The 16078-nt window shown below is 53.6% G+C and overlaps 1 protein-coding gene across 1 annotated transcript in view; it reads left to right on the top strand.

Annotated features, from left to right (window-relative positions):
- GPR162 (G protein-coupled receptor 162) overlaps positions 1 to 16078 on the top strand; it is a 37538-nt gene that overhangs the window by 15137 nt on the left and 6323 nt on the right. The window contains exon 2 of the mRNA XM_056848638.1: positions 1709 to 1898. Within this exon, the coding sequence (XP_056704616.1) occupies positions 1709 to 1898 (190 nt within the window). The remainder of the gene's footprint in view (positions 1 to 1708; positions 1899 to 16078) is intronic.

Genomic DNA, 16078 nt, shown 5'->3' with positions numbered 1-16078 from the left:
AAAGAGAGCGACAGAAAAAGAGGAAGAAAAAAGAAAAGCTTTCCCCCCCACAGCTGGCCGCACACCTGGCCCAGCGCGACCAGGCAGAAGCCTTTCCCCACCCCCTCCCTGGCCACACACGGCCCTAGGAAGCCCAGAAAAGGCTGGGGTGGGGGGAAAGGGGGACTAGGTGCCTCGGCTCCGTGGGCTGGATAAAAGCCCTCCGGGGGCCGGATCCGGCCCGCGGGCCACATGTTTGACACCCCTGGTCTGGACATTAGGAAGAATTTTCTAACAGTCAGAGCGGTTCCTCAGTGGAACAGGCTTCCTCGGGAAGTGGTAAGCTCTCCTTCCCTGGAGGTTTTTAAGCAGAGGCTAGATGGCCATCTGTCAGCAATGCTGATTCTATGACCTTAGGCAGATGATGAGAGGGAGGGCATTTTGGCCATCTTCTGGGCATGGAGTAGGGGTCACTAGGTGGGTGTGGGGGTATTTGTGAATTTCGTGCATTGTGCAGGGGGTTGGACTAGATGACCCTGGTGATCTTTTCCGATTCCATGATTCTGTGAATCCGGGGGGGAGGGTCCCCTCTCTCCTGCTATCTCTCTTTGGCCAACCCTCCACACTAGTGCCTGATTAACACACATACAGGAGGGGGATGAGGTGGTAGAAAGGTCTATACCACATCAGGCCGTAGATGGACCGTTCCATTTTGGGATGCTCTCCTCAATCTCCCTGAAAATCAAAAACCCGCAGAGCAAGCAAAGACAAAGGGAAAAGGCTTTCTCACTCCTGGGCTAATTATTCCCTTTGCATGGAAGGCTTTTTTTTTTTTTAATCCAAGGACCACGCAAAAGTCCGTAGTCTGTTCCATCATCTTATTCTCCCACATGTGTAAATGAGGCTTAAGAGCAGTCCTGGCAAGACAGGGCCGAGCTAGCCCAACCTTGTCAGATCTCGGAAGCTAAGCAGAGTCGGAGTTGGTTAGTACTTGGATGGGAGACCACCAGGGAAGTCGTGGGTTCTACACAGAAGGCAATGGGAAACCACCTCTGTTCATCTCTTGCCTTGAGAACCCTACGGAATTGCCATAAGCCAGCTCCGACTTGACTGCACTTTCCACTGCCAGGGTATACCCAGATGCTTTTTTTTTTTGTAACCTCTGAGCAAACAGGTTTGGCAGACTTTTGAAAACATGAGCAACCAGCGAAGCCAGCGTGGTGTAGTGGTTAAGAGCGGTGGTTTGGAGCGGTGGACTCTAATCTGGAGAACCGGGTTTGATTCCCCCACTCCTCCCCATGAGCGACGGACACTGATCTGGTGAATCAGGTTGGTTTCCCCACTCCTGCCCACGAAGCCAGCTGGGTGACCTTGGGCTAGTCACAGCTCTCTTGAGAGCTCTCTCAGCCTCACCTACCCCACAGGGTGTCTGTTGTGGGGAGGGGAAGGGACAGTGATGTAAGCTGGTTTTATTCTTCCTTAAGCGGCAGAGAAAGTCATCATATAAAAACCAACTGTTCTTCTTCTCCTTTCTCTTCTTCTTCTCCTCCTCCTACTTCTTCCCCTTCTCCTCCTCCTCCTCCTTCGTCAGAAGAGCGTGCACCCAGAGCAGCAAATGCCTCTTTCATATCATTTCCAGCTCCTTGAAACCTATTTCTAGGCTTCGTCGCTTTCGTGCAAGGAACCTCACTGTGGAACGCGCCTCACCCCATCTCCTCCCTGTTTCTAGGTGGTGAGCTTCTTCAGCCTGCGCTACGACACTGCACCCACCTGGATGGTTCTGGCTGTGCTCTGGTGCTCCATGGTGCAGACGCTGCTCCTGCCATCCTTCATCTGGTCCTGTGAGCGCTACCGGGCGGACGTCCGTACCGTGTGGGAGCAATGCGTGGCAATCATGTCGGAGGAAGACGGGGATGACGGTGAGCCTCCTGCAACGCGTGTTCTTTCTAAACAGCGCGTGTAGCAAAAGCCCTATGGGGAGGATGAGGACGTCACCAGCCTCGAGACAAGATCTGTGGGCAGCCCCTGGCTGGGCTGTGGGTAGGGTTGCCAGCTTGGTGTAGTGGTTAAGAGCGGTGGTTTGGAGCGGTGGATTCTGATCCGGAGAACCGGATTTGATTCCCCACTCCTCCACATGAGCGGTGGAGGCTAATCTGGTGAACTGGGTTTGTTTCCTCATTCCTACACATGAAGCCAGCTGGGTGACCTTAGGCTAGTCACACTCAGCCCCACCTACCTCACAGGGTGTCTGTTGTGGGGAGGGGGAGGGAAGGTGATTGAAAGCTGGTTTGATTCTTCCTTAAGTGGTATAGAAAGTTGGCATATAAAAACCAACTCTTCTCTCTCTGGGTTGGGAAATACTTGGAGATTTTGGGGGTGGAGCCCGAGGAGGGTGGGGTTTGGGGAGGGGTGGGACTTCAATGGGGTATAATGCCGTAGAGTCCAGGTTCCAAAGTAGCCATTTTCTCCAGGGGAACTGATCTCTGTTGCCTGGAGTCGAGTTGTAATTACGGGAGATCTCCAGCCACCACCCGGAGGCTGGGAACCCTAGCTCTGGGCTCAGGGGGTGGATTGAGTTAGTAGCTAACGGGAAGGGGTCGGAACAAATCGGGTTTGTCTTCCAGACAAGCTAGGTGTGAGGGTCTCTGTCTTTGTGTCTCTGCTTTCCATCACCTGCGGTGTTATCAGTGAACTCGTAAAAGCAGTTCACACCTTCTGGTCTCAGGCGCCAGGCCTGATGGCCCATGTATCTTCCCCCCCGCTGTTCTTCCTGCCAGTACTCCCTCAGGCCGGTGCGGCCTTGGAAGTGTGATAGCCGCACCAGACTTCCTGGGATCCGTCTGATGTTTTGTATTATGCCAAGCTTGTAACTTCCCATAACAATAAGTGTGAACCCCAGTGCCCCAGTGCCCTGGAGTCAATATGTTCTGTAAACCCGTATAGCCCCTCACTTGCAACTTTCTACCTGTGCCTGTCTCATCTCCTGAAGGCTTCAATAAATCTATTGTTTCTGTATCAACGTCTGAGCAACTGATTTGGAGAAGCAAACTCAGAGAGGGGGATCTCTCACATTAAGTTGCAAGTCCTTGCCTCTCGGACTGCAGCTGTACCGCTTTGGACAGAATGTCAGCCGACGAGGACACCACCCCTAACCCCGATGCCCCCAAGGAACCGGACGAGCCGGAGAAGCCGGACCCGAAGGAGGAGGGAGCCAAGCCAAAGAAACCGAAGGATCGCGCCCCCGATCAAGATCGGGACGGACGTCCCCGGGGGCTTACTTATTGGCTGGACTCTCCCAAGGGCTGGTCGCTCTCGCGGACTGCGGCGAAGGATCGCCGGTTGGCCTTCCCCAGCACGGGACTCGAAGGGGATCCGGCCCGCAAAGAGGCCCTCATGGAGGAAGAACGAAAGCAGTGGCAGGAAGACCGCCGGGCTATGCAGGAGCAGATGGAGATCATGCAACGCGTAATGGGTGAGATGGCCACGACCCTAGATGCGCTGAAGTTGCAACCTCCAGCCGGTGCTCCCCCAGACGGGGCGCCGGTAGTTCCGCCCGCAACCCCTGCCCCCCCGGCCCGTCGGGACCTGAAAGTCACGTATGACGGGTCGGGAGACCAGTTGACCTTTTTTATGGTCCAAGTAGACATTTTTATGCGGGAACAAGGCCGAACCTTCGTTTCTGAGGAGTCCCGGGTGCAGTACGTGGCTTCCTTACTGCAAGGGGAGGCGGCTGCCTGGATGGTGTTGCAGTATGAACTCCGCTCGCCGGTGCTGCGAACCCTGGACGAGTTCATGGTAGCACTCCGAAACCGTTTTGAGGACCCGACTCTGGGTGAGCGGGCTAAAGCCTCCCTGATGCAACTGCGCCAAGGGACTAAGTCGGTGGCGCAGTATGCAAGTGAGTTCCAGTCACTGGCTAGCCGAATTCTGGACTGGAGTGAAGCTACCTTGGTACAATGTTTCAGGGAGGGTCTCAACCCGGACCTCCAACATTGGGCCTTCATGCAAGGGAACCCCCCGGATGTGGAAGGTTGGGTTCGCCATGCTGCTGACATCGAGAATCGCAAACAACTCCTGAACTTGTCCAAGCAACGGCTTGGGCGAGACCCCAGGCCCCGAGGTGACCGTGGCCGGGAACTCCGGCAAGGGGGTGGCGGGGGTCTCTCGGCCGCGGAACGCCGCAAGCGGTTCGAGGCCGGCGTCTGCCTGATCTGCGGGGGAAAGGGTCACTTTGCATCGCAATGCCCCTCTCGCTCAGGCCGTTCGACCCCCCCCCGCCAAACCCAGGCCGAGCCGACGAAACCGGCCGCCGACAGCCAGCCTCGCCGCAGAAGTGGACCACTGAGCCGGCGCTCCGGCGCACCCTCCGCTCTCCACGCGCGCCCCCAGGATGGGGCATCCGACTCTACGGTCCCATCGGGGTCCCGGATTACAAATACCGTCTTTGATTCGGACGGCTCCCCGGAAGCCACCACCCCGTCCCCCTCTTCCAGCGAGGAGGAAGAGTGGGAACAGCCGGCAAAAAACGCCGTCGGTCTGCTGTAGAGGGGGCTCCGCAGCAGACCGTCCCTATCGTTGTGCAAGGAGCTCCACCGATGGTAAGCGCCCAAGAGGACAATGTATTTGTGCGTGTTCATCTGTCCCTACCCAAAGGAGGTCCCCGCGTTGGTCGACTCGGGGTGTGCCCGCACCATGATAAATGAGGAAACTGCCAAGAAGTTGGGTGTCCGGCGCAAGCGGCTTCCGGGACCCCTCCGTTTTTCCCAAATGGACGGGAGTGACTTTAAACGGGGCCCTGTGACCCACAGAACTGCAGCCGTGATTATGTCCGTGGGGGAACATTGGGAACGGTTGTATTTCACCATCGCCCCTATTGTAACCCCTGTGGTGTTAGGGATGAACTGGTTAAGGGGACACAATCCCTCCATTGATTGGGTTAAACGGGTGCTTTCCTTCCCCGAAAACCCCTGTGGGTTGCATGACAAGGAACGGGTACTCAGAACTCCAGCCGCCGCACTGGTAGGGTCCCCCGCCCCAGTCTCTCCTCAATTACCCTCTGAGTACTCGCAGTTTACTGATGTTTTCGATGTTAGAGAGTGCGACGAACTGCCTCCCCACAGAGAAACGGACTGTGCCATCGAGATTGTGGGGGAAGGCAAACTGTCTAAGGGAAAGGTTTACCCCATGAGCCCTAGTGAAAAGACTGTATTGCGAGACTATCTGGATGTCAATCTGGCGAGGGGTTTCATACGCCCCTCCAAGGCTCCTTATTCAGCCCCAGCTTTCTTTGTAAAGAAAAAGACGGGAGATTTAAGACTGTGTATTGACTTTCGCAGACTGAACGCAGTCACCCAGTCTAATGCTTACCCCCTCCCTCTTATTCCTGACCTTCTAGCACAATTAAAGGAGGGCCGAATCTTCACCAAACTGGACTTGGTAGAAGCCTACCACCGCATTCGCATCAAAGAAGGAGACGAGCCCAAAACGGCCTTTTCCAGTTGTTTTGGGATGTTTGAGTACCTGGTCATGCCGTTCGGACTTTCGGGGGCTCCGAGTGTCTTTATGCAATTAATTAATGAAGTTTTGCATGATTTACTGTTTCGGGGGGTGGTGGTATTTCTCGATGACATTCTTATTTACTCTGAGACCATGGAAGAACATGTGCGCCTAGTGCGAGAAGTGCTCCAGCGGCTGCGGGAGCACAAACTGTATGCTAAGGTGTCCAAGTGTGAATTCCACCAACCTTCTATTACATTTCTGGGGTATGTGATTTCCCACCAAGGGTTGGAAATGGACCCCGCCAAGGTCCAGGCGGTGCGGGACTGGGAAACCCCCACTACCCGCCGCCAACTTCAACAGTTTTTGGGGTTTGCCAACTTTTACCGGAATTTCATTCCCAACTTTGCCCAAGTTGCGCTTCCCCTCACTGCCCTGTTGCGTACCAAGGACAGGGGGGCTAGCGCCGCACTCCCCTCAGCCCGTCTGCAATGGTCTCCCCAGTGCCAGCAAGCTTTTGAACGTTTAAAGCTACTTTTTTCATCCGAACCCGTTTTGGCTCACCCGGATTGCACCAAGCCCTTCGTGGTGCAGGTGGATGCCTCGGATGTAGCCATGGGCGGGGCCCTATTGCAGAGGGATGAGGGGGGACGGTTGAGGCCATGCGCCTACTTCTCCAAGAAGTTTTCCCAGTCCGAAATCAACTGGGCCATTTGGGAGAAGGAGGCAGCAGCGGTCAAACATGCCCTTACCATATGGAGACACTTCTTAGAGGGGGCCGAGCTGCCGTTCGAAGTGTGCACAGATCACAAGAATCTTGAGGCTCTCAAGGGAGCTAGAAAACTCAATGCCAAACAAATTCGGTGGGCCCAATTTTTTGCAAAATTTCGGTTCACCCTCAAACATGTCCCTGGCAAAGAAAATGCCCTAGCTGATGCTTTGTCACGACTTCCCCAGTATCGCAACGATTTCGATCGCCCCGTCGACTCCCTGTTCACTCCCGAACAGCGAGGGGAAGTCCCTGGCTTGGCCGTCACCACCCGATCCCAAGCCCGCCAACCGGAGACCCCCCCTACGCTCAAAGGTATCCCGGAAGCATTCCAACAGCGACTCCGAGACGCCTCCTTACAGGAGGAGGAGCACCATCTCCTCCCCACTGGCTTGGAACGAACCAACACTTGGTGGGTGCAAGGGGGGAAACTATATGTCCCATCTTCCCTTCGCAAAGAAGTATTGGGACTTGTACATGGGGCCAGGCTAGCGGGTCATTTTGGTTTCATAAAAACGCTTCACCTGGTTCGAAGGCAATTCTGGTGGCCCGGTATGAGATCTGATGTAGAGTTGTATGTGCGCAGCTGCCCCACCTGCGCCACAGCCAAGAAACGGATGGGAAAACCCCCGGGGCTTCTCAAACCGCTTGAGAACCCCTCCCGTCCCTGGGAAGTCATCGCCATGGATTTTATCACCGACCTACCTCCAAGTCGGGGGAAAACGGTTCTCTGGGTTATCACAGACCTCTTTTCCAAACAGGTTCATTTCGTTCCTTGTGCAGGTCTTCCTTCAGCCCAGGGCTTAGCTAAACTGTTCATCACGCACGTCCTCAGGCTACACTCGATCCCGAGGAAGGTCCTCTCCGACCGGGGGGTCCAGTTTGTTGCCAAATTCTGGCGGGCTTTCCTAAAGTTAATGGGAGTGGAGGAACAGGGCCTTTCTTCCGCCTATCACCCCCAAACGGATGGTCAAACGGAACGAGTAAATGCGGTAGTAGAATGTTATTTGCGTTGCTATGTAAATTTCCACCAGGACGACTGGGTCGACCTGCTGCCATTTGCCGAATATGCGTACAACAATGCGCCTCATTCCTCTACCGGCTTTAGTCCCTTCCAAGTTATATACGGGACGGATTTTGGCCCTTTCGGTTCTGCCCCCGTCTCGCCAGAGCTCCAGTCTACCCCTGATCTTCAGGAGTGGATTCAGGTGGTTAAATCCACCTGGCCATGGTTGCTCAAAAATCTGGAAAGGGCAAAAAGCAAGTACAAGGAACAAGCAGACAAACACCGGTCTCCGGGATGGGAACTCAAGGTGGGGGAGCAAGTCTATCTGTCCACCAAAAACCTCCGCTCTCTTCGCCCCTGCAAAAAACTGAGCGACCGTTATGTAGGACCTTTCCCCATTACCAGAGTAATCAACGAGGTTACCGTGGAACTGAGTCTCCCTAAGACTCTCAAGGGAGTTCATCCAGTCTTCCATATAAGCCTCCTCAAACCTTATGTAGCAGCTCCCCAGTTCCACCCCCCTCCCGCTCATGAGATTCCTACCGTAGTAGGAGGGGATACCCATTTGGAAATATCCAAGGTTTTAGATTCCAAATGGAAGAAAGGGAAACTGTTTTACTTTGTTCGCTGGAAAAACCTTGGCTCCGCTCATGACGAATGGGTGGCCGCACCCCACATGGCAGCTCCTCGCTTGGTCCGAGAATTCCACCTCGCTTATCCCGATAAGCCTCGTCCTCTCGGAGGGGGGCCTTAAGGGGGGCAGAATGTGAGGGTCTCTGTCTTTGTGTCTCTGCTTTCCATCACCTGCGGTGTTATCAGTGAACTCGTAAAAGCAGTTCACACCTTCTGGTCTCAGGCGCCAGGCCTGATGGCCCATGTATCTTCCCCCCCGCTGTTCTTCCTGCCAGTACTCCCTCAGGCCGGTGCGGCCTTGGAAGTGTGATAGCCGCACCAGACTTCCTGGGATCCGTCTGATGTTTTGTATTATGCCAAGCTTGTAACTTCCCATAACAATAAGTGTGAACCCCAGTGCCCCAGTGCCCTGGAGTCAATATGTTCTGTAAACCCGTATAGCCCCTCACTTGCAACTTTCTACCTGTGCCTGTCTCATCTCCTGAAGGCTTCAATAAATCTATTGTTTCTGTATCAACGTCTGAGCAACTGATTTGGAGAAGCAAACTCAGAGAGGGGGATCTCTCACACTAGGAATTTAGTTCAATTGCTAAAGGGTACTTTTAATCATAAATGGTGATTGTGTAATGTTCCAGCTCTGTGTGTACAGTTGCATGCTGGATCCTTCCTGTTCTTGGCACTTCAACAGCACCGAAAGCTTAAAGCACTGAATTGGATGTATCTTTTTCAGGCTTACGTAACTGGCTTGCTATTGGTCGAGTGCCATCTTAAACCATGCAGAAAATATTGACGAGAACATAAGGAGAGTCTTGCTAGATTAAATCTGAAATCCATCTAGTAGAGCATCTGGGGTCGGATCCTGTGGATCCGCTCAGCTAGCAGAGGCGCTTCCCTCCGGCAGAAGGGGCCTTCCCCGATATACCCTCCTGATCATCTTGCATTGGGGGATGACTCCTTCTGCCCAAGGAAAATGCAAAATGGATCCAACCCTTTGGTTCCAGCTGAGGTCAACCAGATGCTTTTAGTAAGCCCATAAACAATGCATGAAGTCAAAAGTCCTCTGAGCATCTGATATTCAAAGAGAGCCAGCAAGGTGTAGTGGTTAAGAGCAGTGGTTTGGAGCAGTGAACTCTGATCTGGAGAACCGGGTTTGATTCCCCACTCCTCCACATGAGTTGTGGAGGCTAATCTGATGAACTGGATTTGTTTCTCCACTCCTCCACATGAAGCCAGATGGGTGGCCTTGGGCTAGTCATGCTCTCTCAGCCCAACCTACCTCACAGGGTGTCTGTTGTGGGGAGGGGAAGGGAAGGTGATTGTAAGCTGGTTTGATTCTCCCTTAAGTAGTAGAGAAAGTCAGCATATAAAAAAACAACCCTCTCTCTCTCTCTCTCTCTCTCTCTCTCTCTCTTTTCTTCTCTATATTACCTCCAAACCTGAAGAGTTAATTCAGCTGTCACCTGTAATGGATATTAGACCAATCCCCCTTGAATTTCCTTTTCCCCAATGCCTTCTTTACAGTTTATGGCAATGAATTGTATACTCCTTTGAGTGTTATGCCCTGATTTGGATGGTCTAGACTAGCCTGATCTCATCAGATAGCGGAGTCAGGGTCAGCCCTGACCGGTACTTGGATGGGAGACCTCCAAGGAACTTCAGGGACGCAATGCAGAGGCAGGCAATGGCAAACAAGCTCTGTTCATCTCTTGCCTTGAAAACCCCACACACATTCTGGTGGTCAAGGGATGCTCATGAACAGTGGGGGAGGGGCCACGTTGGGGTCTGCAATGGGAGGAGGAAAATTGCCTCCCCTCCTCCATGTGTCAAAGTGCTATTTCACTAGCACAGGGGTTGGCAAACTCATTAGTCAAAAGAGCCAAATATCAACAGTACAACGATTGAGATTTCTTTTGAGAGCCAAATTTCTTAAACTTAAACTATATAGGTAGGTACACTGTTTATTAACTTAATAAACTTTAATTAAAGTTTTAAGTCTTAATTAAACTATAGGTACACTGAATAAAACTTGATATCATACTTAATAGTGATCTTATTTATTGATAAAAATTTAATTGTAAGTCCCTGCCATTTCCCCCTCCCCGTCCGGAGTCCTCGTCTGGAGGCCTGGTCTACCGCCATAAAAGCCTATTGGTAGACCTGGCCTCCGGCGGAGTCCCATTGGGAGGCCAGGTCTACCCATTGGCTTTCTTGGCAGTAGGCCTGGCCTCCGCAGGCCCATAGAAGCCAATTGGTGGACCTGATCTCTGAAGGGGGACTTTTTCCCCTCCTCGGAGTCCAGGTCTACCGCCAAGAAAGCCAGTGGGTAGACATGGCCTCCCAATGGGACTCAGCCGGAGGCCAGGTCTACCAAAGGAAGCCCGTCCCGCCCAACAGCTGATAGGCGGGCGGGGGGGGGCAGGAACCACCAAGCCCCCTGCCCAGCAATCGCGCGGCTAGAGGGGAGGGGAGGCTTTAGGCTCCCAACCATTGAGGGCAAGGGAAAGGGGGACCTGGCCATTCTCCACTGCGGGGGGGGGGAGAGACAGCGGCCCGCTCGCCTGCTCTCTCGCTCTCTCAGGTGCGCTGGCTCTGCAGCCTGGCTGCCGGCGCGAGCGGGCGCGAGAGCAGGGGCTCCAAACCAAGTTCGGAGAGCCGCACTCAACGGGCCAAAGAGCCACATGCGGCTCGGGAGCCACAGTTTTCAGACCCCTGCACTAGCATAACTCTTTGTACACTGGTCAAGCATCATCTTTGGAGCCATCCTCTTGGGTGGTGTAGCGTAGCCAGCGTGGTGTAGTGGTTAAGAGCGGTGGACTCTAATCTGGAGAACTGGGTTTGGTTCCCCCCTCCTCCACATGAAGCCAGCTGGGTGACCTTGGGCTAGTCACAGTACTCTCTGAACTCTCAGCCCCACCTACCTCATAAGGTATCTGTTGTGGAGAGAGGAAGGGAAGGCAATTATAAGCCAGTTTGATTCTCCTTAAAATATAAATTCGGCATATAAAAATCAACTCTTCTTCTTCTTTTGTTTTCTTTTGTTTTTTTAAGTACTGCATGTATATTTATTTGCTTATAAATCCTTCACCTTATTAAAAAAAAATCAGGTGTTTTTTTTAAAGAGCAGCAAAATTGCTCCAGATTGTGTTTGTATATATGTGTAGGCAAGGCAACAGAGGTAGCCTTTAAACACCCTCCAAAGCTTTTTCTTTGATCAGACAGACTGTGCTGCAAATATAAAGGATCTGGTTGTGTTTATTTAGAAAAATTTTGTGCTGCCTCTCCAGGAACCTGACCGAGGCTTCTTACAAAATAAAAATAATAAAAACAAAAGATTAAAAGACACTGATAAAAATCCAGCGTTTAAAAACCCAGTCCGGCATAAAAGCATAGACCATGAAATCAAATCACTTACAGCTTAAAATAACAATTTCCAGACTAAAACAGTGTTTAAAAAATCACCCCTTAATTAAAAGGTTTTTAGAGTGCATGCTGGTAGAGAGAGAAAAAATCAGTCCATTTGTATCGAACGCTGCAAATGCTCTTTCAGACCAACTTCCCTGTTCTAAAAATATTACAGCGGTCTTTCACCTAAGAGTATCTCCATTTCCTCTTACATAAAACAGAATCGTAGGATTGGAAAGAATCCGGGCCATCTGCTTGCCCATCCCCTCGCCCTTAGGCAAGATGCTTTGCTCAGTACCTGTCCGGCGTTTCCCTGGGGAGGCGAGTGTGAGGGTCTCTGTCTTTGTGTCTCTGCTTTCCATCACCTGCTGTGTTATCAGTGAACTCGTAAAAGCAGTTCACACCTTCTGGTCTCAGGCGCCAGGCCTGATGGCCCATGTATCTTCCCCCCCCCCGCTGTTCTTCCTGCCAGTACTCCCTCAGGCCGATGCGGCCTTGGAAGTGTGATAGCCGCCCAGACTTCCTGGGATCGGTCTGATGTTTTGTATTATGCCAAGCTTGTAACTTCCCATAACAATAAGTGTGAACCCCAGTGCCCCAGTGCCCTGGAGTCAATATATTCTGTAAACCCGTATAGCCCCTCACTTGCAACTTTCTACCTGTGCCTGTCTCATCTCCTGAAGGCTTCAATAAATCGATTGTTTCTGTATCAACGTCTGAGCAACTGATTTGGAGAAGCAAACTCAGAGAGGGGGATCTCTCACATTAAGTTGCAAGTCCTTGCCTCTCGGACTGCAGCTGTACCGCTTTGGACAGAATGTCAGCCGACGAGGACACCACCCCTAACCCCGATGCCCCCAAGCAACCGGACGAGCCGGAGAAGCCGGACCCTAAAGAGGAGGGAGCCAAGCCAAAGAAACCGAAGGGTCGCGCCCCCGACCAAGATCGGGACGGACGTCCCCGGGGGCTCACTTATTGGCTGGACTCTCCCAAGGGCTGGTCGCTCTCGCGGACTGCGGCGAAGGATCGCCGGTTGGCCTTCCCCAGCACGGGACTCGAAGGGGACCCGGCCCGCAAAGAGGCCCTCATGGAGGAAGAACGAAAACAGTGGCAGGAAGACCGCCGGGCTATGCAGGAGCAGATGGAGATCATGCAACGCGTAATGGGTGAGATGGCCACGACCCTAGATGCGCTGAAATTGCAACCTCCAGCCGGTGCTCCCCCAGACGGGGCGCCAGTAGTTCCGCCCGCAACCCCTGCCCCCCCGGCCCGTCGGGACCTGAAAGTCACGTATGACGGGTCGGGAGACCAGTTGACCTTTTTTATGGTCCAAGTAGACATTTTTATGCGGGAACAAGGCCGAACCTTCGTTTCTGAGGAGTCCCGGGTGCAGTACGTGGCTTCCTTACTGCAAGGGGAGGCGGCTGCCTGGATGGTGTTGCAGTATGAACTCCGCTCGCCGGTGCTGCGAACCCTGGACGAGTTCATGGTAGCACTCCGAAACCGTTTTGAGGACCCGACTCTAGGTGAGCGGGCTAAAGCCTCCCTGATGCAACTGCGCCAAGGGACTAAGTCGGTGGCGCAGTATGCAAGTGAGTTCCAGTCACTGGCTAGCCGAATTCTGGACTGGAGTGAGGCTACCTTGGTACAATGTTTCAGGGAGGGTCTCAACCCAGACCTCCAACATTGGGCCTTCATGCAAGGGAACCCCCCGGATGTGGAAGGTTGGGTTCGCCATGCTGCTGACATCGAGAATCGCAAACAACTCCTGAACTTGTCCAAGCAACGGATTGGGCGAGACCCCAGGCCCCGGGGTGACCGTGGCCGGGAACTCCGGCAAGGGGGTGGCGGGGTCCTCTCGGCCGCGGAACGCCGCAAGCGGTTCGAGGCCGGCGTCTGCCTGATCTGCGGGGGAAAGGGTCACTTTGCATCGCAATGCCCCTCTCGCTCAGGCCGTCCGACCCCTCCCCGCCAAACCCAGGCCGAGCCGACGAAACCGGCCGCCGACAGCCAGCCTCGCCGCAGAAGTGGACCACTGAGCCGGCGCTCCGGCGCACCCTCCGCTCTCCACGCACGTCCCCAGGGTGGGGCATCCGACTCTACGGTCCCATCGGGGTCCCGGATTACAAATACCGTCTTTGATTCGGACGGCTCCCCGGAGGCCACTACCCCGTCCCCCTCTTCCAGCGAGGAGGAAGAGTGGGAACAGCCGGCAAAAAACGCCGTCGGTCTGCTGTAGAGGGGGCTCCGCAGCAGACCGTCCCTATCGTTGTGCAAGGAGCTCCACCGATGGTAAGCGCCCAAGAGGACAATGTATTTGTGCGTGTCCATCTGTCCCTACCCAAAGGGGGTCCCCCGTTAGAGGTCCCCGCGTTGGTCGACTCGGGGTGTGCCCGCACCATGATAAATGAGGAAACTGCCAAGAAGTTGGGTGTCCGGCGCAAGCGGCTTCCGGGACCCCTCCGTTTTTCCCAAATGGACGGGAGTGACTTTAAACGGGGCCCGGTGACCCACAGAACTGCAGCCGTGATTATGTCCGTGGGGGAACATTGGGAACGGTTGTATTTCACTATCGCCCCTATTGTAACCCCTGTGGTGTTAGGGATGAACTGGTTAAGGGGGCACAATCCCTCCATTGATTGGGTTAAACGGGTGCTTTCCTTCCCCGAAAACCCCTGTGGGTTGCATGACAAGGAACGGGTACTCAGGACTCCAGCCGCCGCACTGGTAGGGTCCCCCGCCCCAGTCTCTCCTCAATTACCCTCTGAGTACTCGCAATTTACTGATGTTTTTGATGTTAGAGAGTGCGACGAACTGCCTCCCCACAGAGAAACGGACTGTGCCATCGAGATTGTAGGGGAAGGCAAACTGTCTAAGGGAAAGGTTTACCCCATGAGCCCTAGTGAAAAGACAGTGTTGCGAGACTATCTGGATGTCAATCTGGCGAGGGGTTTCATACGCCCCTCCAAGGCTCCTTATTCAGCCCCAGCTTTCTTTGTAAAGAAAAAGACGGGAGATTTAAGACTGTGTATTGACTTTCGCAGACTGAACGCAGTCACCCAGTCTAATGCTTACCCCCTCCCTCTTATTCCTGACCTTCTAGCACAATTAAAGGAGGGCCGAATCTTCACCAAACTGGACTTGGTAGAAGCCTACCACCGCATTCGCATCAAAGAAGGAGATGAACCCAAAACGGCCTTTTCCAGTTGTTTTGGGATGTTTGAGTACCTAGTCATGCCGTTCGGACTTTCGGGGGCTCCGAGTGTCTTTATGCAATTAATTAATGAGGTTTTGCATGATTTACTGTTTCGGGGGGTGGTGGTATTTCTCGATGACATCCTTATTTACTCTGAAACCATGGAAGACCATGTGCGCCTAGTGCGAGAGGTGCTCCAGCGGCTGCGGGAGCACAAACTGTATGCTAAGGTGTCCAAATGTGAATTCCACCAACCCTCCATTACATTTCTGGGGTATGTGATCTCCCACCAAGGGTTGGAAATGGACCCCGCCAAGGTCCAGGCAGTGCGGGACTGGGAACCCCCCACTACCCGCCGCCAACTTCAGCAGTTTTTGGGGTTTGCCAATTTTTACCGGAACTTCATTCCTAACTTTGCCCAAGTTGCGCTTCCCCTCACTGCCCTGTTGCGTACCAAGGACAAGGGGGCTAGCGCCGCGCTTCCCTCAGCCCGTTTGCAATGGTCCCCCCAGTGCCAGCTAGCTTTTGAACGTTTGAAGCTACTTTTTTCATCCGAACCCGTTTTGGCTCACCCAGATTGCACCAAGCCTTTTGTGGTGCAAGTGGATGCCTCGGATGTAGCCATGGGCGGGGCCCTATTGCAGAGGGATGAGGGGGGACGGTTGAGACCATGCGCCTACTTCTCCAAGAAGTTTTCCCAGTCTGAAATCAACTGGGCCATTTGGGAGAAGGAGGCAGCAGCGGTCAAACATGCCCTTACCATATGGCGACACTTCTTGGAAGGGGCCGAACTGCCATTCGAAGTGTGTACCGATCACAAGAATCTTGAGGCCCTCAAGGGGGCTAGAAAACTCAATGCCAAACAGGTTCGGTGGGCCCAATTTTTCGCTAAGTTCCGGTTCACTCTCAGACATGTCCCTGGCAAAGAAAATGCCCTAGCCGACGCTTTGTCACGACTTCCCCAGTATCGCAACGATTTCGATCGCCCAGTCGACTCCCTGTTCACTCCCGAGCAGCGAGGGGAAGTTCCTAGCTTAGCCGTCACCACCCGGTCCCAAGCCCGACCACCGGAGACCCCCCCTACACTCAAAGGCATCCCGGAAGCCTTCCAACAGCGACTCCGGGACGCCTCCTTGCAGGAGGAGGAGCATCATCTCCTCCCCACTGGTCTGGAACGTACCAACACTTGGTGGGTGCAAGGGGGGAAACTGTACGTCCCCTCCTCTCTTCGCAAGGAAGTATTGGGACTTGTACATGGTGCCAGGCTAGCGGGTCATTTTGGTTTCATAAAAACGCTTCACCTGGTTCGAAGACAATTCTGGTGGCCCGGTATGAGATCTGATGTAGAGTTGTATGTGCGCAGCTGCCCCACCTGCGCCACAGCCAAGAAACGGATGGGAAAACCCCCAGGGCTTCTCAAACCGCTTGAGAGCCCCTCCCGTCCCTGGGAAGTCATCGCCATGGATTTTATCACCGACCTACCTCCGAGTCGGGGAAAAACGGTTCTTTGGGTTATCACAGACCTCTTTTCCAAACAGGTTCACTTCGTTCCATGTGCAGGCCTTCCTTCAGCCCAGGGCTTAGCTAAACTGTTCAT

This window comes from Euleptes europaea, chromosome 4, assembly GCF_029931775.1.
Source record: "Euleptes europaea isolate rEulEur1 chromosome 4, rEulEur1.hap1, whole genome shotgun sequence".
Taxonomy (NCBI): domain Eukaryota; kingdom Metazoa; phylum Chordata; class Lepidosauria; order Squamata; family Sphaerodactylidae; genus Euleptes; species Euleptes europaea.
The sequence above is the reverse complement of the archived record's forward strand: the minus strand, read 5'-3'. Positions and strand labels throughout refer to the sequence as shown.